Below are 26,625 nucleotides of genomic sequence, written 5' to 3'. Positions count from 1 at the left end.
TCTGAGGTTTTTTTTTTAATTTCTTACTCTTTATTCTCCTTTTGATTTGAGCTTTTTTTAGTACCAAAGTTTGGGGAGGGGGGGAAATGAAGGGAATCCTCCAGGGGTCACAGGGAAAGGAGAAAGAGTAATTTCTTAATATCCCTCACCAAGCAGAGATAAGGCTGACTGAACCCCTGCTGACAGCAGGCTCTGCTTTCTTTCCACAGTCTCCATTGAAGATATTCGGGATGTGAGATCAGGCCATAAAACAGAAGGTATGGAAAAATACGCCAAGGATGTCCCAGAGTATCGCTGCTTTTCCATCATTTTCAAAGACCAGCGGAAAAACCTGGACCTCATTGCAAGTTCAGAGGATGATGCCAACCACTGGATCTCCGGCCTTGGGAAAATCATAGCCCACAGCAACTCCATGAACCAGAAACAGAAACTCCAACAGTATCCTTTGCTTTATAAAGTGATTAATCACACACAAAGATGCACTTGTCTTTCTCTGTGGGTGGAGATAGTGGACTAACCCCCTTTTTTCTTGTTGGCCCTGGGCACTGAGTTTTCTCTCACACTGATGTTGTACCCGGGCAAACTCCCTGGTTTCCAATGCTTTTTTTCCCTGTGTTACAGTGATGCAAGCAAGAGTGGATTCAGGCTTCACATAGCTTTTTAAGCAAAGAATTGCCTCTTTCAGGGAGCTCCAGATAAAACAATCATTATTTTTTGTATTCTTCAGGGGTCTGTTTCACTTGCAATACAGTAAACTCCAGGACAGGCACTTCTTGGCAAGACATGAAAAGCCTGCACTGTTTATCAAGTTTCTCAGTAACAGAAGGCGAGGAAATTGGTTCTCCTCTTCTGACTGCCAAATTTACTCTGGGGTAGCTCCACTGACTTTAGTGAAATTACTCCTTATTTGCCTCAGCGTGGGAGGAAGTTCTCCCCTGAAAGAATTTGCAATTGCTCTAGTGACAATGCAGACATCAGAAAGGAACATAGCAGAGCAGGAAAGGAGAGTGAATTAGTTGTGAAAGGGAGAGTTAGTTATTGGGTGAAATCCTGGCTCTGCTGAATTCACAGGGAATTTTCCCCAGGGCTGCATTTCACTCAGTAAGCTGCTCTGTCACCACAGGTCTCACATCCATATGAAAAGAGAGAATATCTCTGGGTACAGTTTTTGATGTATTTTTACGGTCCCTGTGTGTCTGAGGCCCTGACCATGACACATGAACCTGTTGGCTGATTTCACCCTGATTTGACAGAGCCACAGCAGTCATAAAATATTAAGTTCCTTTAAGCTTCACAAAGATAGGCATCCAGCTATCAGAGAGGAAACCAGATAGTGCTCTCAGTGAGAGAAGGCTGTGTGAGCTTCATGCCTTATTCAGTATCAAAGCATCTGTGGGTGGGAGGGGAGATTTGAAATCCTGAGCTGGGGAAAATCACAAAGCTGGAGTCTGAACCTGAGCAGGCACCAGGGAGTCTTGCCCTCAGTCAAGCCTTCACTCCATGTGGGTTCCCTGCTCAGTAATAATGTACTAATGATGAAAGAGATGGCACATAAATGCTGAGCTTTCACCAAGCTTTACTCTTCTGTGGATTTTCTGAAGTCTAATAAGCACTTGCACAGCCATAGGAATCAGGCTCCATTAGTTCTGATGTGCATGGGATGCTGTGTTTATCTCCTGCACTGTAAGTGTCTTTCTGGATGGTTTTTCAAGCTCTAGGCTGTAAGGTCATTCCTCAGCAGTGTTATCAGTTGTGTGTCCATGGTGGTAGGGAGCAGTCTCTAGACAAGTTGAAATCTTGAAACTCTGATGCTGTTGGAAATGTTGCACCCTGGCAGTTTTCCTTTTAAATGTGAAGGCTTCTCCCGCCCTCACAGAAAGTTGTCTTTGGAGTGTATCAAATTGAATATATTGCTGAAAAACTTCCCCATAAGAAGAGACAAGATTGCTAAGGGGGGAAAAATAACAATGACATCTGCAAGGGAAGAAGGCTGTAAATTTCCAGCATGGAAAAGTGCCTCTCCGTCTTTGGAAAGCAGAATTGAAGCTAAATAGGGTGGGTAGGCAAGCCATATTTCTGGAAGAGTAATTACCGTGCAGTGCTGGCTTCCAATCTGGGATTGTCTCAGGCCGTTTAACGTAACCTGGAATTACAGAACAGCATGATTTCTCATTTGAAATTTGATGATGTTTAATTAAAGCCTGGGATTTTAAATTTAGTCTGTCTTCACTGGGTTTGCTTGGCAGTGTGGGCTTACTCGGATCTTCCTTAAACCTCAGATGTGTTCTTTGCATGTGTGAGCACAGAAGGGGAAGAGTCAGTAGATGAGGAGAAGTGTTGGGTCCTCTGCCTGTCCCCCACGACTGGAGAATGGCCTTGCAGTGTATCTTTTCCAGCCTCCAAAACCTTGCAAAGCAAGTAAGGAATGTGCAAGATTTTGAAAACAAGTATTGAAAGCAAAAACCTTGATAGTTTCAGATGGGGATTGTTCAGTTAATAATACGATGGAGTTGCCTGTGGTAGCAAGGACTCAATTTAGTGTCTCGTGTGTCCTTTACAGTCCTATATCCCTACAAAGATAAAACTCCCACATGCTTGATGAGTACTTCTGGTGTTCTTACACATACAGTACTGTTTTATTAAGCCTCAGATTGAACCCTGCAACAAACTGGCATAGGTTATTTAGCAAGTATTGCAGGTACGTGTCAGGGAAGACTTCAGACCAGAAAATACAGGAGAGTTTTCATTTGAGTAGTGTGGCACAGTCTGCTTCGATTCTGGGATTTATGTAGGAGCTTTTCTTCTGGTTGGGAATCACTTACCAGAAGTTTTGCAGTATTTCTCTTCTGAGCACATTCATGGGATATCTGCCAGATAGTTTCAGTCATCCCTCTTTGGTTTCTAATAGAAAGCTGGTAGCCCCGGAGCTGGCAGATCCTTTAAAAACAAGAGACTGGAAGCAGGCTCTCTCCGGATGTGTACAGCGATGGGAACAGCTTTTTCCTAGTCCACCCAGGCCCAAATAGGCGCATAAGGTGAAAGGAAGACACACAGCTAGGGCTGCAAAATGCTGTTTGCATCAGATGAGAAGAATTTTGGTTGAAGTGCTTAGTTCATCCAGCTTGTTTAGAGCTCTCTGAAACCTGAGGGTGACCAGTTGCATGGGGAGTTTGGGTGTTTTGGGGACTGAACGCTGCTGTTTGCTGAAATGAGAGACAGGGGCTGCAGTTATCTGTAGACTCTTTTTTTTCTCTTTGCTGCTTGTCCTTGCAGCAAGTGGGCCCGCTGTGGGGCTGTTCTCTTCGTGAGTTCTGATTTCCCTCCTGCATTGCTCAGCCTCCCTGGGAGGGATGTAACAGGACCTGGGCATACTCTTCTGCAGATGCATTTTACTGCCCACATATTGCCTTCCAGAGTCGACTTTGGATATGTGCATGACCTCTCGGTGCTCATGATCAGTGGAAATGACTGCAGACTTTAAAAAAAAGGTGTTTTTTTGCAGTGGTTAGAGCAAAAAGAGTAGTTTCTACACACAGTTAGTGTTATCCAACCCTGCTGTGCATCTCTGGCTGTGACAGACTGGATTTCCTCTTGGCTCACTAGAGTTGCACATTACTCCTGCCTGTTATTTTTACGGCAGGCTGTGAAGGGGAGCGGAGGTGCAGGGGCACTGCCGTTGGCACCATGTTGACATGCTGAGCAGATGCTCTTTGCAGAACAGCTGGTGGAGGGGGTGTTCTCCACCCTGGGATGGATGGTGTGGTCCTCCCAGCAGAGCATTCTCCGTGCATGGGAGCTTCATGACTCAAATTTGGTTTTCTGGGAAGAATCAGTCCAAGCCAGACCCTGGTTCAGGGCCCTGGAGTGTCCTTGGGAGCTGGGGAAATGTAGCCTCTCTTTATTTTGGTTTCTGTGTCTAAAGAAAGGGAACATTAATATTACCAGGCTAAGACGGATGCGGTGTGAGGTCATTGCTTAGCACCTGCCAAGATTTTTAAAGGCAGAAAGTTCAACTTTCCATGAGACAAACAATACTTACAAACAGTTTACACATATATCCATAGTTTGGAAATATTTGAATGCAGTGGTAGGTGTGGTGAATATTCTGTTTCAGGGTTATGTCTACAACCCCTAAGGTTGTCAGTTAATGCCCTTTTTTGGGGTTGTTCTGAAAGGCCCAGTTAAAATGTTACGGCATTATATGCCTCAGCTGGTATTTGATAATCCTGAGGTTTACTCCACTTAACATCCGGACTGGGCATTTTAAAAAGATATTTTTGGAATGAATTTGAAGCAATGCTTCCTATGCAAGACATGGAAGATTACATTTGTGGAGATCAAATTATTACATCTATCATCTTTCTATCAAAAAATAGGAGATTTTTCTGGGTCTTTATTTGTCAGTAAAGCATATTAGAGACAGACAGTTCCCTAGTGCGAGAAGTATTTTTGTTGTTGTTTAAAACTGCAAGGTATCTCAACTGTCTAACATTATTTTCCTAAGAGAGTGCAAGAACATAGGAGACCCAGTTCAAATTAACTGGCATCACATTAAAAAGCTTGTTTTTTATAGTAATTACTCCAGATCCATAGATATACTAATGTTATTATAAACCAAGCTCTTATGAACTATGATCACAGCATGATAACAGGAATAGATCCTGTGCATTACACAAGGGGAAGCCGACATCCACAAAATTTGGTTTGATTCTGCTCACAACAAGGTTCTTAAGACAGGTAGGTAGAAAACCCTAAATAAATACAGAAGGTGAAGGTGAGTTGAAAAATTAACGTTAATGCTTCTTTTGGAGAATCCCTGTTCAATGTTCAGCTTGGTATACTGAATATTGACCAAATCTTTAACAATCAGGTTACCCCACCTGGGAGCTCTTGTCATCCCTCCTCTATCTCCTTTTAACAGTCTGGAGCTGAATGCACTTTCTGTCATAAAAGAGAAATCAGACTTTTTTGAGATGTGTCTGTGGCCAGAAATTCCTACAGGGTAAAGAGAGCTGATCCAGCCTTGGCCAGATGGTGAAAAGCTTCTCCTGGGTCATGACTGCGTGTATTGCAGAGCATTTTGCTTCTGCCAAAGCACCATTTTGCTCTCTCAGAGCAGAAGGTGAGATGATATAAGCTGTTCAGTGGTGGCATGCTGATTTACAGCATCTGGAGACATGGTTCAGAGTCTTTAGAAGAGGTTTCCCCCCCACCATGGGTAGCAGAAGGATGGTATTTAGGCTAGGCATTGACCTGGAAAGATTTCCTTACATCATCCTGCAGCTGGATTCATACCTGCCTGCGGAAAGCTGATAAAAACAAAGACAACAAGATGAGCTTGAAAGAGCTCAAGAACTTCCTGAAAGAAGTGAACATTGAAGTTGATGACTATCATGCCAAGAAGATTTTCCAGGTAATGAGAGCAAGCAGATAAAGTACTTGCTGTTGGCTGAGGTCAAGGTCTCGCACAGCTTTCAGCTTTGATTGGAGACTTAAGCTAAAGTGAACTCCTAGCATACCAAGGAAGGACTCTTGGTTTTTGGTGCTCAGCAGATTCTCTCTAACAACTAAGTTAGGACAGCACAATGCTTTTGATTAAGGTCTGTTAAGGTCTTTCTTTACCATTGAAATCCAGTTTTGCCAGGATTCAGAGAAGATGGGATGCAAACATCGATAATGTAAGAAAAAGCGAGAAGCAAAGTGCAAGTGCACTTTGAGTCCCAGGTGTTTCAGGAGTTCTGCATACCACACCACATGTCAATGCCTAAGTCTGGCTGAAATTGGTTTGATTACAATTATGAACCCAGATCCTCACCTTCTCAGAGTAGGAGAGTGCAAAGTGACAGGTGTAAACAAAAAGAAAATCCAAATTAGAAAAAAACCCCAAGCAGATTAATGATAGATATGCAACACTGCACCCAAGCCTGGACCAGTCTGGTTGATTTAATAGCCGAAGGCGTATTTCATCTGCTCAGGGACATACACTTCTAAATTCTCAAGATTCAGCTTGCTGCCTTAGCCTATCAGCAGATAAGAAAGGGATGAAAATTTCTCAGTTGTTAAGCTTTTGGTTTGCTGAGATGAGATAAAACATCTGGATAATTTCCAAACTTCCATCCTGTTTGAAGCAGGATTTGAGTTCATGGGTGGGCAGTTTCAGAAATGCTTTTTCTGATTAGTGGTAAACATGTGGGTGGTTTTGGACACTGGGCAGTAGTTCTCCTGCTCCTTCCTGTAAGCAGATAGCAAGGAAGGTTGGCAAGATCTCACTAGGACCTTCCCCCAAAGGAGGTACAAGTTTCCTAATCTTTGCTTTATGGAGGTCTCTCTGGTAACTCTGCAATAATTGGGGGAAGGTCATTAGCAGATCTTAAAGAATTTCAGCTTGCAAAATCTTACGGATATACTGCCCACTCTGGCTGTATAGCCCATGCTTTATTCCCTGCTCAGGAAGACCCTGGAAGAATTGCAGTAAGGCTGGGATTCCTCTGATTGAGTTAGATGTCTACACTGTAGACATCTACATTGGAAGTAGTCACCAACACTTACACTTCCTTTGCAGTCTGAGTAGGTCAAGCCAATAATGGAGACTGGGGTGTGACTCACCTCATCCTAAAGCATACATTCATCTCACATATGTCAGATGAATCACTCCCTACATCTTCAAACATCTAAAAAGACACCCTGTTTTTGAGAGGCACAGTCTCCTCTTCATTCAATGAACCTCTTTTGCTATTGCAATAGTTTCAAGGGAGCTCTAGGAGTGGACACTTGATGAAGTTCAATTCTCTTTTTGCTTAAGGACTCCAAGTAATTACAAAACCTTGATTCAACCCATCTAAATACAGGGATCTAGTTGAAGTATCCTCATTAGACATGTAATTGTTGTAAGTTTCCTGTATAGCCACTGGAAAGAGAGGCTCTTTGGAGGTTAATTCAGATCACTTGTGAGCTGAATTGCCTTCATAAGAGTCTGTCTTGCTCCTAAAGCAATTACATTTTCAGTTTACATACTACCTAAACTTAGATGGACTGAGATATGTTACATCATATTAAAAGGGTGATCTTTTCTGTCTTAGTGAGTTTTTCTTCATTTAGTCACAGGAAGGAAGGGTGATCAAGGATTCAAGAGAGAGCTACGGGGCATGTTCTCACATTATTGTTGCTTTTCATCACATAACTCTGTGTCCACATCTAGGTTTTAGACACTCTTGAGTAAGACATATGCAATGCAATGCACAGAAACTATGCAAAGCTCCTTTAATTGCTCACTTAATTTCAACCTGAATAATCATTCTGGTGCATCAGAAGGGTTCTGACTTTTTCTGGCAGGCCAAGGTTGATGATCCATGCAAGTGAGGTAAAACACAGTATTTTAAGTTGAGAGTATCTTTCTAATTTGGAGGTCTTGTAGCCCAAGCAGAAGGAGCTCACTTTTATACTGTGCATCTGATCTGTCCTGGAATATGACTATGATACCAATGCTATTGTCCTATTTCTATCACAACCTTCAAAGGCCACTAATGAACAAACTTCCCAAGGCACATCACTTATAGCGCCAGTTTTCTAGAAGTGATATCATGTCATTTTCCCTGTTGTGTCTTAAAGAAAAGGACGTCTGTCATTCATGGCAACCCTTCAGTCTCCACCAGTTGGTTTCCCTCTTTATATTCCTTTTTCAATTGCTAACTGTCATGCTTAGCTTAGCTTGTGAGATCTGCTAAAGCCACAGCACAGGATGATAGACATGGAAGGCAGCAAGGAAAAGACAGTTCCTAGACTGCTCAGACCTAATTTGAAGGTGTCTGTAGTACTGAGCATTTCACAGATGTCCCCTCCATGAATGAATATAGCTTCTATGCAGCAGATTCTACAGTCAGGACAAGTTGAACTTTTTGCTGTCGGTTCAGTTTGTGGAATGCTGTGCATCATGATAATTTTTTTTTGTTTTATATGTGCACCACAAACAGATAGTGAAGAACTCCAGTGGAGAATTTGCAGAGGGTGAAGGTCCCTCATTATATCTTGCTTGGGGCACTGCCAAAGCCACCTTGGCCATCACTGAGATCATTAGCAGGGTTAGGCTGAGATTGGTATGATGACTGTTTAAACTGAGACATGCATTTTGGTCATAAAACCCAAGACAATAACTCTATCTATCATAAAAGATCAAAGATGGAAAGCAATTTAATTCCTCTGGTTTGACAAGTTACTATCTGTCAGCTAAGTTGTTGTAACTGATGGTAACTTGTCCATAGCAAGGGTGAAGTGAAATGCACCATAGCCTCTGAGTGGCCTGGAGCACACTTTCTGTTCCTGGAGCACAGGCCTGAAGAAGAGAAGATCTTAGGCCAAAGACTAAGTAAGGCAAGCCATGTCCTGCAGGGGTTTTGACGTCCATGCCAAATATTAGATTTTTCAAACTTACCTGAAATGTAAGATGTGAATGGGCTGTATGGGATGAGGACACCATTGTTAAGCACCTGTTTGCTTGCTTTAGATATTGAGGGAGAGGGAATCATCATAATAAGAAGACATTAACTAGAAGTGGCTTGATTGTTGAAATTTGCAGGGAAAAACACTTGGAAGCGGTGTAATGCTCCCTGCCCATAAGTGATTCCTCTGAGATAGGCTCTTGCTTTGCATTGTAGCTTGTTTTGCTCAGCCCATATTTAATGCAGAGGTTTACATCCCGGAGGTGACTGAAAAATAGTTGTTCACCTTTCCGTGAAGAATTCTGCTAGGAACAAACAATAAAATTCATATCAGTATTTGCCACAGAAAAATTATAATTTCTGGTGAAAAATTGAATTGAGCTGTTGTCCTTCACGGGGACACTAACATGTATACCTTAAACTCCGAATCTTTCATGGTCACCCAAGTTCTTGACTGTGATTCTCTGTCAGAGCTGTTATTTAGTGGAGAAGTTCAAACCACAGAGAAACATGGAGGCACAAAGAATTTGAATTTGCAGCTCCTTGAGAAGTTGATACCTGATTTCAAATTTTGTGGGGATTTTGTTACTTGGTGGTTTTTGAATGAGGATGGGAAAGTTCCATGGAAAGAGGGAATTTTTCATACCTAAACATGCATATGTTTAGCAGGATTTTTTTTTAAGCCAGTTTTGATGCCATCTTTGCAACCAGCCCTACTACGAGCCTTGACAGTCTCTTGAGGCCTGAGCTCAAACCCACTAAGATCAAATCGCAGGCCCTTTTCACTTTACTTACTGAATATTAGGGCCACAGTCTCTATCAGTAGTTTAAGATGCACTGAGTTAATTGTTTCCCTATATTCCTCTGCCTCTTGAGATCAAGAGGTACATTTCTCCTCAGCCTTGATTTGTACTTAGATTGTCAAGGAGCTGTCTTTTTAACTTACGGTTTGCACAGTACACAGTGCAGTGGGGCTCAAGGCCATGCCCGGTGCTTTTCAGCACACTGATAATATAAGTAAATAATAATAATTGTAACTGTTATATGACTGTTGGCCTTGTCAATGAGAACCATTGTTGTTGACCAAGTGCTTCTCATTCACTGGCCAGTAACCATTTCCAATTATTTTGTGTTCTGCGTTGTGTAGCCCTGGTGCAGATTACGGCTGGCATATGCCAGAAGGAAAGAAGGTTTTCACTCCTTCTCCCCTCTACGTTTACAGCACTGTGACAAGTCCAAAACAGAGGCTCTGGAGGATGATGAGATAGAGGAGTTTTACAAGATACTGACAGAGAGGAAGGAAATAGACAAGATCTTCCAAAAGTACTCGGATGCAGAAGGGTTCATGTCTTGCCAGAACCTGGTGAGGTTCCTCTATGAGACGCAGCAAGAAGAAGATGCTGTTGTTGCTGCCCCTGCCTTAATTCAGAGATATGAGCCCAATGAAAGAGGTAGGTTGGAAACTCTGGCTGGTTTGGCTAAAAATTTTGCTTTCTTGATGAACTATGAATTGCTTTACTGCTGCTTTCTTCTGCAGCCATGTGTGTTATTTTCTCCCTGCGGCTCGTTCCAAACCACCAGTCTTCTAGGGGAACATTAGCAGCTCTAGGAGAGGAGGGCACAGGAGAGCCTGGCAAATAATGTTCTTCAATTTTGGCTTGGGTACACTGAGCAACTGGAGAGAAGCTGATAAAGAGTTGGCTAGAGGGTGCTGAAATTCCTGAGGGAAAGGCTCTGATGGCTTATTCAAATGTCAAGACCTCCTGTGGCTTTGCAAGGTTAAGAATGTAGCAATATTTCTGTTCTCCAGAAGCAGGAATCGGGGCAGTTGTTTTTGAATGTGGGCACCCGAAAAGCCATCAGGTGATGAGATCTCTGAGTAGAGGGCCAAGAAGGTGACAGCTGTTTAGGAGAGCAATCACAGAACTGTCTTTCTGCTCAGAAATTAAGTGAATTGCCATTCTGGAGCACCTTGGAGGACATGTTCAAGAAACGAACACAGGATCATAGGCTGTTTTTGCACTATCCTGGTGTACCTTCAGGAGAGGAACAATGCTTTGCAGATGTCACACTTAGGGATTAGACTGGGATCTAGCTCAGTCCCTCAAGATGGGAAGATCTTAATTTCTCCCCAAAGTTAGATAATTTTAGCATTTACTCTTTGCAAGTCATGTATTCATTGGATAATCTAGACAGGAATTATCTGGCTATGTTTAGACATCTGACAACTTCTCTGTGTTGGCATGAAGGAAACTTGAAGTGCTGAAATGGAGATTTTTATACTCTGTATCTCTGGAGACAGGTGAGGTAAGTGCTGTCTTTGACACTTTTAAGGTGTTATCAAGGAAAGCAAGTGTCGTAAGAAGCCATTCTTGTGAAGGGGTATTAAAAGCATTTTCAGGCAGATGAAGCTGTCATCATCATCTGAACAGCATTAATATCTTTACTATTAGCTGAATGCCTAGGGAGCACATTCTGCCTTTGAGATCCTCTGGAGAGCAGCAGGCATCATGGTGAAGATGATGGCACAGCTTGGTAGTGTCAGATTTTCAGTATGGGGTTTCTGTCTATTTGTCTGGCAGCCAAAAGGGGTAACGCCATGACCAAAGATGGTTTCTTGATGTACCTACTCTCCGATGATGGGAATATATTCAACTCCTCCCACCGTAAAGTTTACCAGGACATGACTCAACCTCTCAGTCACTACTTGGTGTCATCCTCACATAATACTTATCTTATGGAAGACCAGCTCACAGGTCCAAGCAGCACAGAAGCCTATATCAGGTAATGTATATGTGTGTGTGTATTTTTGTGTGTGTGTGTTTATGTATGTGTGAGAGGTTGACCTCTTTCTTATAGAAGACATAGGGTGCACCTATACTGCTAGATGCAAGAGGACCAAGAAGCAATCTCCCAGCCCAAGACCATGTAATGTGCGCTGGCCCATGTTCACATCAGGGTTAGCTGTTTCTCAAACAGGTTGGGCAAGGCCCCCCTTTTCATAGAACTTCGATGTGGGTCTCCACTGGGCCCCATGTGGTGTCCACCTGACTGTAAGATGTATAATTAGTACATTTGGGAGTGGTTTAAAATATCTGCAATCATGTGGAGGCTGGATTGCAGCCCTCTAGCATGGTGTTTTCAAAGCATGATGCTGAGGGGGTATGTTGCATTCCCCAGAATATGGCATGAGAGAGTGCAAGGAGCTTACAAGGTGCAAAGATTTCTGGGACAGAGCTGTAGGACTGTGTAAGGACTGGAAGCAGCCAAAATGATGCATACTGTCATGATGTTTACAATCGGTACTGCCTTTTGGGAGTACCCCCTGGTACTATCCTATGGACTATCTAGGCATGGACTATCCCTAGAACCATGCTGGGGTTTATTTTGAAGACACCTAGTTGGAGCGGTCCAAAACAAGGAGGTGGGATGTGAGCTAATGGAGCAGTGTGGGTGATCAGGAAGCTTATGCCTGGTCCCTCTTTAGCAGCTCAGATGCTCCCATGGTGTCCCTGGACAGAACATTAGGTGTTGCCTATTTCTGCCTTTAACAACGACTGCTGTCTGATGTTTCATGGCCACACGTTTGCAGTGGCCTTTACTAACTTGCATAACCACCTTACATTACTTCTGCTATGACCTGTACTTTTATCAAGTGAGACAGTGTTTCCTTATAAGCAAGCCAGTGACTGCAATTCTGTCTTTGTTTATTACTTATCTGATTCTTGGGGAACAATGGCTGTCTAGAGTCACAAGCTCAAAAGAGTAGAGAGTGAAATCTGGCATAAGTTGCTTTTCAGTAGCTGTTTGAATTCCTCTTACAGTATCTTAAAATTACAGAATTATGTTTTGGTTGAAAAAAAAAATCCCATTATTCTTCTTGCAAAGAGTTAAAGGAGTTGTGTTATCTGAAACATACAGGGAATTACTGTAAAAGAGACAAGATCACCTCCTAGACAGAGAAGTCTGTACAGGGGGAACCTACATTTGAAAGTAAATTAAAATGAAAGCATGGATATGTGGAGGCAGGAATTTCAAGTGGAAATTCAGTCTGTAGACTCAGTTTGGGAAACTGGCCCTCAGCAGCCTCCTCAGCTGTGGTGGAGTTCCCACAGGTCCGTCCCTGACAGCTCTGAGGATTCATCTCTCACGTCTTATCAGGTCTAGCTGAAGAAGTCACATAATCCAGGCTTCATGACCTGGCTTCTAAGGCTGACTGTCTTACTATCTTTCTTCCAGTGCAGCCACTCTTGATTTTCTCTTCTCTTTACCATCTTTGGGAAAAGACTTGGGGCACAGTCATGAGTGTCTTTTCTCATCTGGCACTCACTATGTCGTCTTCTATGGATAATTCTTACTTTGGACTTTCACTACCTCCTTTTTCAGATCCCACTGTGTTTTCCTTGCTCAACCTTGAGCTCTTTCTGCTGACCCTGAACTCTCATGATCCCATCCTTTCTCCATCTGCTTTCCTGTTTTTCCAAGCTCCTCTTTTCTCCCTTGCTCCCTAAACTTCCCATCAGCCTTGCCAGGCAATACCTGTGCCTGATGCACCCTCATTTTGAGATGGAGCAGAAGGTTTAGAACCCAACCAGGTCCCTTCTTTGTTTCCAGAGCCCTCACCAAAGGCTGCCGCTGTGTGGAACTGGATTGCTGGGATGGCCCCAACTCGGAGCCCGTCATTTATCATGGCTACACTCTCACCTCCAAGATCCTCTTCAGTGATGTCATTAAGGCCATCAAGAACTATGCTTTCAAAGTAAGGACAAGGGACCCTCTAAGATTTCTCATATTGCACAATCCAAGATGGATAGCAGGTCTCTGCCCTCCCAGCAGAAAGCATAAACAATGAAGACTTCACCTTACCATTTGTCATGGGTACAAGATATGCCCTTCTGTCTGGGCACCCATGTTCTGCTTTCTGCAGAGATCCGTTCCTGGGAGTTGCTGGACAGGCAGGGCACTGTCTGAGATGAGTTTGAATCTATACCAGCACAGCTGCATCCTGGACCCCACTGCAATGAAAATAATGCCCGATATCTTGAGCATACATGGTGGGAAACGCAAACAGGGTTATTCAGCCTGGAGAAGAGATGGCTCTGGGAAGACCTTATTGCAGCCTTCTAGTACTTAACAGGGGGTTATAAGAAAGATGGGGACAGACTTTTCAGCAGGGCCTGTTGCAATAGGATAAGGGGTAATGGTTTTAAACTAAAAGAGGGTAGATTTAGACTAGATAGAAGGAAGAACTGTTTCACAATGAGGGTGGTGAAACACTGGAAGAGGTTGCCCAGAGAGGTCGTAGATGCCCCATCCCTAGCAACATTCCAGGTCAGGCTGGACGAGGCTCTGAGCAACCTGATCTAGTTGAAGATGTCCCTGCTCACTGCAGGGAGGTTGGACTAGATGACCTTTAAAGGTCCCTTCCAACCCAAAGTATTCTATGATTTGTGTGGCTTTGATGTCTCAGGGTCTGATCCTAGTTTAGAGGAACCCATGTGTATGTGTTTGTTTTGGAGGAACTGATGTGAAGGACTGCTTTTACTCTGCTTTAAAAGGAATGTGCAGGTCTGGCATCTTTTATGGCAGTGCTGGGCCAGTAGCCTTTAAAAAACCTTGGTTCTGTCCAGACTCCCTGGGCTTTCTGCTATTTTCCTTAAGTGCACTTGAGAGCTGGTATCAAGTTTCCTTTGGGGCTATAAAGCAGTGACAATCACAATGCCTTCAGCACACAAAATGACTAGGGGGGCACACAGGGAACCAGATCGGGCCTATGCACGAATGGAGGAAGGATTCATGCCACCTAAGCATTTGAGCAGACCCAGTGATTTCAAAGCCTCTCTTCCCAGTAATTCCTCTGAGGTAGGAAGGTGCTATTGACCCACAGTGCAAATGGAGAGTGGAGGCACAGGGAGTCTCATCAAAGTGCCCCAGCAAGTCTGTGGGAGGCATCCTGACCCAGCCTGGTACCCTGTCCATTGAGTCATCATCTCCAGAAGGCATCAGCAGATATCTGAGTAGCTACTGCACAGTTAAATTTGTCCATTTTTAACAAGTGCTCATTTTAGCAGAATACTAGACCCTACTGTTGACACACTCATTTCCAGAGAAAACAGCACTGCGGTTTATATCAGTTGCTATAGACTAGTGAAATTGCAGAGGTCACTGATGATGTATGTTGCTGTCTTGTTCTAGACCTCGCCGTACCCTGTCATCATCTCCCTGGAGAACCACTGCAGTGTCGACCAGCAGAAGGTCATGGCTCAGCACATGACGACAATCCTGCAGGACATGCTCTTGGTTGCCCCAGTTGATGGAAACAAATCCCAGTTTCCCTCCCCAGAGGTGAGCAAGGCCACTCTAGCACTTTCTGCCTTCTGAGGGTGGGACAAGACTTCTTCTGTCTTCTTGCTGGGTGCCAAGTAGTGGACAATATGCCTGAGGGCTGGTGGGAATTGTACTTGCTGAGGAACAAATACTGTCTGTGGGCACTGGTGGAATAAGAAATAGGATTATCTAGGAGTGGCCGTTGCACATGAAGCACAAAATGCCCTGTTGTTCCTTGTTTGTTCTTTAAAGTCTTAGAGGAGACATCCCTGCAGGACTGAGGACATTCCTGGTCTGTTTACCAAGGCCAGGGAATGTCCTTCATCCCATGAGGATGTTGCTTTTCTGGTTTGTCCCAGAGGAGCTGAATCTTGTCTGTCTTGTGTCTGCTACCCGCACCCAAAAGAGAATATGACCTTCTTCAGGCTAATCCTCTGAAGCACTCTTAGGTTGCTGCACATGCAGGGAAGATGAGCACCACAAGGAGTGACTACAAAGTATCTCTGTGTTTTTAATCCAGCAAGACTGGACACTGCCTGATTTCATGGTGGGTGAGATGTTTTGCTCTGTGCTGAGGGTTGTAGCATATGCTCCCCTCCTGGTTTAATGCCTTGAGTGCTCTACTGTGGAGATCCAGACTGCTGATTAGGAAGCAATGAGGGCTGGAAGAATAGCTGTGATTGCTTACTCCTCAAAACTCAAGGGGAAAACCAGGACAAGTAGCCTAAAACTGTATCAAGCACGAAGTGTCCTCCCACTGAGAATGGCCTAGTGGGGGGATGCAGATGTCCATGGATGACAAGGGGAGGCCTGAGGCTGTGTGGAGATGCCCCTTTGATTCCCATGAATCAGGGCAGCTGTGGAGCTGGGAGCTGAGCTTGGACCTTGCAGGGGGAAGGAGATATATAGCCCTCAACAGTGGACTGACATTACATAATCATTAGCTGACAATTAGAAAAAATTGGAAGTGGAATCTTAATATGAAAAAAAAAAAATCCAAAACAGAAGCCAAAATGAAACATTCATCTGTTTCCACCCTTTGGTTTGTTTTTTCTTTCTTTGTTTTCTCTAAGCACTTTGCAGAAACACACTTCTGTGTGGATAGCTGCAGTTCCCTTTAAATTGCATTTCTTTGCTAAAGAAATAATTTGCCCAAAATTGGATAAGCATGCCTAGCCAGAGCTGGAAGGAGTTTGTGGGTGGGATAAAGCTGGCAGTCAGCAGGGGAGAAAGGAGAGGAAAATGATCCACCCAAAATATCTTCTATATTTGTTCTCCCTCTCCCTTTTCTTCTTTCCCCTTTCTGACTTTTCCCTTTTGTTTGGGAGTGTTGTGCCTCACTTGATACAATGCCTAGCACAGAGCGAAGCCGATCTGGGTTAGTCCCTAGGCACCAGTGCAATAAATTAGGATGAATCATAATTTTTAATGCTGCTGCTTCAGCAGGACCTTTGCACTGGGGCAGACAAGGTGCTTCCATTGAAGAAGTCACTCTCCCAGGGTGAGGATACACCCAGCATGGAGACAGGACTCTGCAGGCTGTTACTGAGTTAGAAAAATCAAAGTCTTCAGTGTCACCTGGCTTGCTATTTATACTTGGTGCAGGATCAGGAAAGCTGCTGATGGCTTTTCAAAACACTGCTGTGTGACCAGGGGAACGATATGAAGAAAGGAGCAATGCCAGGGAAAGTAATGTGTGATGTGTGTGTAAGGGAATGACCCCAGCTTCCCAAAGATGTTTTTCCCATTCCTGTGCTCATCTAACCTCCTGCTCTGATTGCCCAGATGGACACGTGGCCACAGCTGGAACTAAAGGGCCCATATCTACCTTAGTGAATGGATTTGGGCTGGTATGCTCCATTGGAGGGGCTGACCCATTTAGCTAAAAGGGAGAAAAATTGCCAATGTAGCAAAACCTATCCTTTTCCCTCCTGTACTTTTTCTCTGCTTTCCTGCTATGTGAACTAGGAGAGTGCAAAGGGCTGAACTGCTAAATTTTTTTGAAAAATACATTGAAGGTGAAACATTAAGAAAAAAAAAATCCAAACCAGAAGCCTCTTCGTTTTTCCACTTCCTGTGAAGCTGGCATGAGGAAGCCTGGATCAACGTACTATTTTTTATATTAGAAAAAGGGTGGGACCTGTAACTGGGAAGAGGACTGAAAGACTGTAAATAAAAACAGGTGAAGAATTGCTGCGGATTGTGTTAGCAGGGCAGTGTCAGTAATTAAAGGAAGATCAATACAGTTTGGATTCACGCTAATGCTAACGATTCATAACACAGCCCAGGGCAGGCATCTGATTTATCAGGCTCCATTCAGGAGCAGTGTTGAACTACACAGAGCATCTAAATACCTCCCTCAAGCTGCTGTCTTTAGGCCCCCATGGTAGATTAAAGGTCTATAGGATGAAAGGCCAAAAGCCACAAAAAAGCTCCAGGCAATTCCAGTGTTGTAGGGAAGAGTGGCTGCAATCTCTGCTGCTGGTTGCTTGTTGCAGTCCCTTCTGCCCCATCCCTGATCTGCACAGGGATCTGCCAGGGCCCCTTCCCCTTCTCCCTTCATCCCAGCTAGAAATGATTCAAAAACCCAGCCCTGGAAAGAGACTAAAACAGCTGCCAAAAGTGCATGCAACTATTCAGTGTATCAGGCATATCTGAAACCCCTCCAGCTCTTTGTTACTGGACACCTGTGTTTACGACAGTGGCTTTGGGTTTAACAGGCCTGTCTTGGTAGGTGACCCTTAGGACCATGAGCCCCCCAGCTGGGAGAGGCAGTGGGCCTCTCCCATCCCACACCTCCAGTGTCCCACCAGCTGGCCCATCAGTCACATACACTGCTGTGTCCAGTCCCCCCATTTGACATCACTTTGAGCTATGAAGCTCAGGAACCATTTCCACTATGGCAGTGGCAACGCAGGGCTCAGCACAACTGATCTGAGCAGCAGGGTGACTGACATGCTCGGACCTGTGCTCACGGCAAGGCAGTAAACACCTCCGGATTCATCTCAGCTAAGTCTAGACTAGGTTCAGTCACAGGTCGCTAAGTCAGCAGTGGACCCTGGGAGCCATCTGCCCGGGAAGGGTTACTTTTGCTTCATACACTCAGCATGAATGTGGCTTCAAGTCCCTCTGCCTTATGCCTAACTCTACATCCATGCCTTTCTCCAAGGTTCGCCCAGCTTGTGTCAGCCTTGTCTGCAGTGCATCTTCTTGGCTGAAGTCTTGAGCTGTTTCTCTCAATTCTCTCAAAACTTCCTTTGATAATGTGTTTCTTCCCCTTTTCTGGAGACTCTCTTCATCCTGTGGTGCCGCTCATTGTTAAACCCTGCAACAAACACTCCAATTTACAACTAGGCTGAACGACATACACAGATGGAGATGTGATATCAATTAGTGCATCTGGTCTGCACATCTCCTTATGAATGTGAACATGTTAATCCTCACAGCTCCTCAGAAGTCTGGGGAGATGGATGTCTTCATCATGACAGTGGGATATAAGGTGGCAGTGCTCAGACCCTGTATATCGATGAACGTGAGCACTTCACTTTGGGCTCCTTTTGAGAACTAGTTAATACAACCAGGGGAGCTGGAGGTGTGGCCCATGTCCTTGGAAGTGTTTGTCTAAATAGTCAAGAAGAATCACACCCTGGGAGTGTTTAGTTCTCTCTGTTGACTCTAAAGGAGGTGTTGAAGGCACAGAAAGTTTGATGTGGTGGATCACTTTACAAATCTTTCAATCTCACTGATGAAAACTGGAAATCAGACCTTGTCATGGCTTTCAGGTTGCTAGTAGGGGCAAGAAACTTTCAGGTAGGATAAACAAGGATATACATGGCATTGTATTGGCAAATTCTGAGATTGCGTTTTTCTGGAATAACTAGCACCCTCCAAAGCCAGGATTACTGAACACATCCATGTGGCAGCAAATCTCCCACTGAATTCACTGGAAGCTGCAGGATCTAGGGGTGCTTGTGGGCTGAATTAACAGATTTTGTAGCATAATCTGATCTCTTGGAGATTGCACCCAGGCAGTCACCCTTCTCAGTGCTGCTCCCTGATGCCAACATTGCTGCTGCCTTGTTTGGGTTCAGAGTCAGCCCTCTCCAGGCTTCAGCCTTCCTCCCACAGTCAGATCTTGCACAAGAGGTACCTCAGTGGTATGGTGGTCTGTGAGCAACCATGCGCTGTTGGTGTGTTCCTTCACCTGAGGTTTTACATGGACTTTGAAAGAGGCTGGAGAGAGTTGATTCAACACAAGAAATGTGCTCCTTGGATTAACTCAGCAGTCAACTGTGTTACGCTGGTTATTATTAGTGTTGCACCATGGTAGCAGTCGCAGGATGGGTTCTTTTCAGAAGACGAGGTATCTTTGGGAAGGGTCTGAGAACTCTTCCTTAGGCTGTCAGCACCCAAAGGTTTCATCTGCAAGATCCTTTATATATTAAAATCCCATGTCTGCTATGCACGATGCATCTGTCCAGAAATTAATGGACCTCTCTCCCCATTAAAACGTCTAGTGGAGCAGAGGGCTGCAGTGCTTCAGTCCCTGCATGGATCTCACCGTTTCCCAAGTTGTGCTTCTTGTTTATAACCATACATTGTAGAGACTGTGCTAGATTAAATAACAGGGCCACACTGAGGGGCAGAAACAGTGCTGCAAATAGGTCCCATGAGTCCTGACCTCTAGGCTTCGAGGCTTGGCCTTGTTTGCTGCACCACATTCAGTTTTGAAAAAAAATAGTATATTTTTATTGCCTCTAATAGGACGAGAGTTCAAGTTGTCTAGTTGAGGGGATGGACAGCTCTGTATCAGAGGGGAATCTGTGGGCTATCTGGGGTTTTCAGACTCATGGCTTGTGGTTTCAGAGACTGGCCAGAGGCAGGGCAAAACCTCAGTGGAAAAAAAAAGACTTATTTTTTATTCATATCTGTTCGTAATAACCAGTGACTGATGCAACCCTGGCGCTGGTTGCAGCTAAGGAGCTGTTATATCCTTGGTCCTTCAGGGCAGACCAGAATATTTTCTAATCACCAGCTATTTCATCCACTTTTCCTTGTGCAGCAACTGAAAGGGAAGATCCTTGTGAAAGGCAAGAAGCTGAGCAGGCAGGAGGATCTCACCGGAACAAATGGGAACAACAACCTGGAGGCTGAGGATGTCTCTGATGAAGATGAAGCAGCTGAAATTGAAGACGAATCTGTAAAGACTGAGATACAGCAGAAGGGGAAGGTAAGTAAAAGAAGTAACTGAGTCCTGAAAAGGGGCAGACCTGGAGAGGCAGAAAAGCTATAAACCAGATTTTTGCCTATTGCAGAGGGCTCTGGAGGCCTGCATCAGGAAATCCTGTCTTGTTAGCCTATCCCATGACTTATGCTGGGAAACCTCTTTCTACATGGGCTTTGTACCATGCAAAAAAGGAAAAAAAAAAGACAATTGAAATATTCTTTTAATATGTTCCCAGCTAAGTTAGTTTTCAGTGTGTTTTCAGCTACTCAGCTGGGAATACGGAAGGGTGAATTGTTGAAATCGCTGAAGCTAAGGATCCTGGTCCTTTGCTCCGTTTAATGATCTCTGTCCCAAGCACAAAGAGAGATCTTGCAGAGCCAGCCAAGCATGAAGGTTGTCTTTTTTCCTTAAAAAGAGGATGGAGGACCCTGCAGCTGGGACAGGCCTGGAAGTAGCATTTATGGAAGCGGTGGAAGGGCACATGTTCAATCTATCTCTGTCTGATTTCCAGACATCTGTTTGTCATGGGACCACCATGAATTTGTTTGTTACCAGAGGCTGATGCTTTTCTAAGCCACATTTTGGGACATACTTGCACCTTCATTGGCCATGTTTTTCTGAGACAGAGGAAGTGGGGAGGGAAGAGCTACATATCTATGGGGAAGGAGTGGTTGGTTACCAAAGCAATTGGGATGACTATTTCTGGGAGGAAAAGGCTGGCCTTTACACCAGTGTTTTGCTCCCTTATGGAGGACACTCATTTTTCCAGACTGCAGGTCATTGTGAAGGCCATATCTGTTACGGACTAGGTTCATAGGTGACATAAATACATTTGGTCCCACTTGATGGCAAAGCTGATTGACATTGCCTCTGGATCTGGTCTGATCTATGCTTCCCCTTGCTGATTTGCTCACTCTTTGAGGGTCTTTCTTTCTCTGAACTGCAGTCAATAATGTGTATAATTTTGAAGTCTGTCATTTTCTTTCCATGCCTCTGATGAGAGCTGGTGGCTCTCACTTCACCCTTGCACCAATGAATGTGGCTGTGGAGTAGGAGGCACTTACAGTATGAGAACTTCCTAGTTCAAGAGAAAAATGCTCAGGCTCTGTGGAGGCCAAAACATGCTTCCCATCACCTTATTTTCAGGTTTGCATGCTTGGCACCAGGACAGTATGGAAAACTCATTGCTAAGACTCAGTTGTAAAGTTTAGCAACTGGAGGCAGCCATTGATGTTGAATGTTTAATAAGTGATCATGCAGAAGGCAGCAGAAAGGGTATCCCACCAATGAAGAGAGAATCCATCTGAAGAACATCATGCAACAAGGGGCTGGCCCAGCAAAGCATCCGTTGTGTGAAATCCTCTCTTAGCTCACCAATACAGGCTGATTGGGTTGTTCCTGTGTTTGTAGCCCTAATCACTTGTGAGTTGTGATAGCCAAGCTGAAATACTCATTCACATAATAACATGCAAATAAATGCAGAAGGAGGGATGGTCCAGATGAAATGAAATATTCTTGGTAGTAACACTTGGGAAGTCAGTGATATCATTGGACAGGCCAGGATGGGCCTGAGAGGGCAGTGATGATCTGGGAGGAGGGATAAGCAGTCTCCATGCAGGTCAAGGGATGTGGCAAGGGCAGCCTACCCCTTTTCTATTCTTGCTGCATAGGGGTGCCACTGAGTGTTGATAGTGTGCATCCTTTTCATGTGAAGATGGTGGAGAAGAGAAGCCCCAGGGGTCCTAGGCAAAATATGATAAATACTTTTGAGTATGACTGCAGAAACACCCCCAAACCTCTTCGTCTCCTGCTTTTAGAGTGACACCTTGAAGCTGGCCAAGGAGCTGTCAGACACAGTTGTCTACTGTAAGAGCATCCATTTCAATGGCTTTGAGGACCCCAGCCATCCTCGGGCTTTCTACGAGATGTCATCATTCACAGAGAGCAAAGCTCTGAAACTAGCCCAGGAGTCTGGTATGTATGTTCTGCCCTGGCAAAAGGCCATCGTCTGTCCCAGTTCCCTGTAAAGGGACAGCTAGCGGTGGTTAAGCATGAGGAAAAGGCATCCTGAAAGACATGGATTATGATCTCTTTGGCCATGCATGTCACTAAGAGACAGTGGGAATAACTTAATATCATAGAGTCTGTTACCAAGAAGGGCATTTCATACAGGTAGTTTACATTCAGCCACACCCACTAGGCAGGGGAGCATTATATACAGCAGCATCAAGAAGAGCTAAAAGTAGCCCCCATCACTGAAAGGGCCATTTTCTTTTATTTTGTAGGAACCAGTTTTATTCATCACAACATCAGGCACCTGAGCCGGATCTACCCTGCAGGCTGGAGGACAGATTCTTCCAACTACAACCCCATCGACTTGTGGAACGTTGGCTGCCAGATCGGTGGGTGCAACTGAGAGGTTGGAGAGGGTCAGACTGCCTGGGTCGCCCATGACCTGGCTATGGAGGGGCTTCAACTGAGGTAGATGTGTGATCTCAAGCCATTTGCAGGCAGAGAGGCTCAGTGGTCACTGGGAGAGATCAGCTTTTCAGCCAATGCTCAATGACTTCTCATAGACCGTTTTCTGGCCCACCTCAAAACCGTTAGGAGAGCCTTTCCTGCACATTAATGTGTACATCCCTGCCATTTCACTGGAAGCAGAGTTACTGCCATTTAACAAAGGAGGAGGGAACCAGGAGTTACAGTCACTTACTGAAAAGTGTGCTGAAATCTCTGGCAGAGATGTAAATCAAACTCAGCTCTCTTGAGCCCTACAGCAAGGCCATAACCATAAGGGCCAAGCTGTGGCCTGAACTGTTCCCTGCAGTCACAGCAGCACATCATGCTTACTCCCAGGGCATTAAGGCCCCTGATGTCTCAGAGATTTGATGAAAACAAGGGTCTCAGAGCCTGATAAGTGAATTATGTTGTAGCTCTCATCCAGGACACCTGGTGCACCGGTAAGTGGGCAGATGACATGCTTGGGTCTCTTGGTGATACTGGATGTTGGAGATGTCCCAGGTGTGCCTGTGTGGCCCAGCCAGACAAGAACCTGCAGATGCAGGGCTCCCTGGCCCCCAGCCATGTGGACCTGCATGGGCTGGATGTGCCTGGCAGCATAGGAACTTGCTGAGTGCTGCAGCCCCCATGAGGGGCACAAGTACCACCCATCGGCCTGTTTCCCTAGCACTGAGTCTGGCCTCGCGAGAGTCCCTGGGAGGCAACATCAGGTCTTTTTGGGTACACTAAAGCCCGAGCTACATGCCTTATCTGACCTGAATTCAGTTTGGGTGCCCAAAATAAGTTTTTTTCAGAAGCCCTGAGTACCTGCAACTCCCAGTAAAACCAGTATACTGCAGTTATTAAAGTCTTGCTTGCAGGTGGAAAAAAGGGGAGTGCCTTAAAATGCTTTTGGCCATCAGGTATTACAGGTTATGTAAGACCCAGGACCAGGATAAGTTGCAGTCTGTCCTAGAGGTGTCTTAAAAGTTTCTAAAGAGCTTAGCATCACCCTTGAGAAATCGAGGGAGTACTGAGGAGGTGCTGGGATCCATGCGCCACTCCCTTTGTGGTATTAGTGAGACTGTTCACTGAGACTGCTTCCAGGTTTGACATCAATGCTTTTGAAAAGACAGTGGCAAATTGGAAAGAATACAAGAAATCTACCTGGTGTTAGGACACCAGTGAGGCTTGATCTATTTTGGGCAGGGGACAAGAAAGAGATGATTTGATCACAGCTTCCGTACGACTGCATGAGGAGTTCAGACAGCAAGGAGCTCTCTAGTCTAACCAGCAAGGGCATCAATGGCCCTCAGGATGGCAAATGGAAATAGGCATATCTGGGCTGGAAAGGAGGTTTTTTAATGAGGCTAAGTAGCCAGAAAAACAATCTGAGAAGGATTTGCTGGCTTCACTGCAGGAGATAACTCCTTCAGCATAGAAACGAATAGGTTCTTCTGAAAGATGCAGTTGCCCAACCAGGTGACAAAATTCAATGCAGGACACTTTTTGACCCTGTGGCAGGCAGGAGGACAACTGAGATGGCTGTAATGGCTCCTCCTGTCTTTAACATCTATGAATGTAAGAAATCCTCAGGGGTAGCAGGCTGCGAGGGTCAGAGTTTATCAGTGCTCTTTGAAGCATGGAAAAGCCAATGTTTATGTCCATGAAGTGCAATTTCCTGTGAACAGAATTATTATAAAAAGACTCCCATTGATTTATCTGAAAGTGACTGATTTTATTTATTTATGTTGCAGTTGCCCTAAATTTCCAGACAGCAGGCACAGAAATGGATGTCTACCAGGGTCGGTTCCAGGACAATGGGTTCTCTGGGTATGTCTTAAAGCCGGAATTCCTCCGGGATGAGCAAACCAAATTCAATCCAAAATCCATCACAGAAGGAACATGGGGGACAAAGAAGAAACTTCTGCTTAAAGTAAGAATAGAAGTCAGAAAATCTCTCAGTAGCATCCACCTTCTGGGGGGTGTATAGGTTGTACTTTCTCCTTCTCCTCATCCCACCTGGGCAATGTTGTCGTAACCCTACTCACTTCCCACCGCTGGGGTCTCTGCTTCAGTCCTGCATGGGCTCTCATCCTCCAGAGACTTACCTGTTTAATGTTCGGCGATAGGAGAGGTTAAGGACAATATTCACTGTCGTTACAGAAACATACAGGCAGACATGCAGTCAACAGTCACCACTGTTGTTTCCAAGTATCATTTGATCACTGTGTGGACAGCTAGAAAAGTTACCTGTCCCCTAGACAGCTGGTGGGCTGGAGCAATGTTCCTTAGGTGCTTTGGCTCATGACAGCTTCCTCTGAAGGATGTCACAACGCTGTCTCTGAAAGACAGGCTAGTCACAACAGGTCCTGCACTCCTGGAGAAGGAGAGGGAAGTTTGCCAGGGAGACCCCACTCCTGATGATGTCCTGACCTCTTCCTCTGTTTCCTCCACAGATCATCTCTGGTCAGCAGCTGCCCAAGGTGAACAAAAGCAAAAACTCCATTGTTGATCCTAAGGTAACGGTAGAGATCCACGGCATCCAACAGGATAACAACAAGAAGCAAACCAAAGTCATTGAAAACAATGGTAAGGGAATTTCTTCCATGCTGTGCTCTCCTGGGGCAGTAACCCTGTGGTTTCATGTAGCAGAGTGTTCCTCACCAAGACTGCTGCCCTGTGGCCAGACTGGCCCAGGTGCACCCAAGCCTGCCACACTAAGCAGATACATGAGATGCTGTTGGCCTACTTCAGTGCAGGGACTCTGGTTATAGTCTGCTGGTGGCATGAACTAGCCCCACAGACTGATGTCCCTATGGAGAATTACTTTCAGGGGTTCTTTCCTCTCTTCTCTCTCTGAGATGTTTGGAGACAGAAATTCCCTGCAAAACATCAGCCACATGAGTTGTTTCGAGACTGGCTGCCAAATTTGCAGAGCTAGAGATTTGGAAATTCTCTTTACCTCCATGCAGCTAGACTTGACCTGGCATGGACAGGTCCTCACCAAGATATTCCCAGAGAAGGCTTCTTCTGAGGGTGATTTTATCCTGAAAGTGTCACAAACTCACAAGAGATTGAGGTTGCAAGGGACTTTGGAGCTGACTATTCCAGCCCGTGCCCAAAGCAGGACCAACCTCAAAGCTAACTCAAGATGCTCAGATTAATTTTGAATATCTTGAAAGATGGAGGTTTCCTAGACTCTCTGGGCTCTGTCGAGTGGTCTAGTCTTTGACCTTGTGATAAAATAAATCACAGAATTACAGAATCACTAAAGTTGGAAAGGACCTTCAAGATCATCAAGTCCAACCATTAACCCAACACCACCATGCCCCCTAAACCATGTCCTGAAGCCCTGTATCCACACGTTTTTTGAATACTTCCAGAGATGGTGACTCCACCAACCTCCCTGGGCCGCCTGTTCCAACGCGTGACCACTCTCTCTCGTGGTCTCGATATTAGGAAGAAATTTTTCCTAATATCTAATCTAAACCTCCCCTGGCGCAACTTGAGGCCATTTCCTCTCACTCTATCACTAGCTAGTTGGGAGAAGAGACCAACACCCACCTCACCACAACCCCCTTTCAGGTAGTTGTGGAGAGCCATGAGGCTCTCCAGACTGAACAACCCCAGTTCCCTCAGCCGCTCCTCATCAGACTTGTTCTCCAGACCCCTCCCCAGCCCCGTTGCCCTTCTCTGGACACGCTCCAGCACCTCAACATCCTTCTTGTAGTGAGGGGCCCAAAACTGAACACAGGATTTGAGGTGCGGCCTCACCAGTGCCGAGCACAGGGGCACGATCACTTCCCTGCTCCTGCTGGCCACACTATTGCTGGTACAGGCCAGGATGCTGTTGTCACGGTCTGAATACTGTGGCCTTCAGAGTTTGCAGATGGCAAGTTCAGCCGTCTCTCCTGTGAGAGTAACGTGGCAGTAGGAGCCTGAGAAATCAGTCCTCACTCTCCCACTGACAAACACAGAGACACACACACACTGCTTTTCTGCCTGGAGTAAGAGCCAAAGGCTAGAAAGCCAATACATTTTTTCCTCCCTGTTAACAATGTTTCCCTTTTCCTCTTTCCTGTTAGAATAAATCTGGCCCGGCTCCTAAAGCCACAGCCGTTTCCGTCACCTACA

The 26,625-nt window shown here is 45.1% G+C and overlaps 1 protein-coding gene across 1 annotated transcript in view; it reads left to right on the top strand.

The window, feature by feature from the left end:
- PLCD1 (phospholipase C, delta 1) overlaps nucleotides 1–26,625 on the top strand; it is a 44,939-nt gene that overhangs the window by 15,801 nt on the left and 2,513 nt on the right. Inside the window, exons 3-13 of the mRNA XM_010296193.1 lie at nucleotides 210–438; nucleotides 5,284–5,413; nucleotides 9,658–9,886; nucleotides 11,018–11,219; nucleotides 13,050–13,194; nucleotides 14,631–14,780; nucleotides 19,825–19,992; nucleotides 21,807–21,963; nucleotides 22,275–22,391; nucleotides 24,246–24,424; nucleotides 24,948–25,080. Of these exons, the coding sequence (XP_010294495.1) occupies nucleotides 210–438; nucleotides 5,284–5,413; nucleotides 9,658–9,886; nucleotides 11,018–11,219; nucleotides 13,050–13,194; nucleotides 14,631–14,780; nucleotides 19,825–19,992; nucleotides 21,807–21,963; nucleotides 22,275–22,391; nucleotides 24,246–24,424; nucleotides 24,948–25,080 (1,839 nt within the window). The remainder of the gene's footprint in view (nucleotides 1–209; nucleotides 439–5,283; nucleotides 5,414–9,657; nucleotides 9,887–11,017; nucleotides 11,220–13,049; nucleotides 13,195–14,630; nucleotides 14,781–19,824; nucleotides 19,993–21,806; nucleotides 21,964–22,274; nucleotides 22,392–24,245; nucleotides 24,425–24,947; nucleotides 25,081–26,625) is intronic.

This window comes from Phaethon lepturus, unplaced genomic scaffold (assembly GCF_000687285.1).
Source record: "Phaethon lepturus isolate BGI_N335 unplaced genomic scaffold, ASM68728v1 scaffold5521, whole genome shotgun sequence".
Taxonomy (NCBI): Eukaryota; Metazoa; Chordata; class Aves; order Phaethontiformes; family Phaethontidae; genus Phaethon; species Phaethon lepturus.
This window is presented reverse-complemented; position numbering and strand designations above follow the sequence as displayed.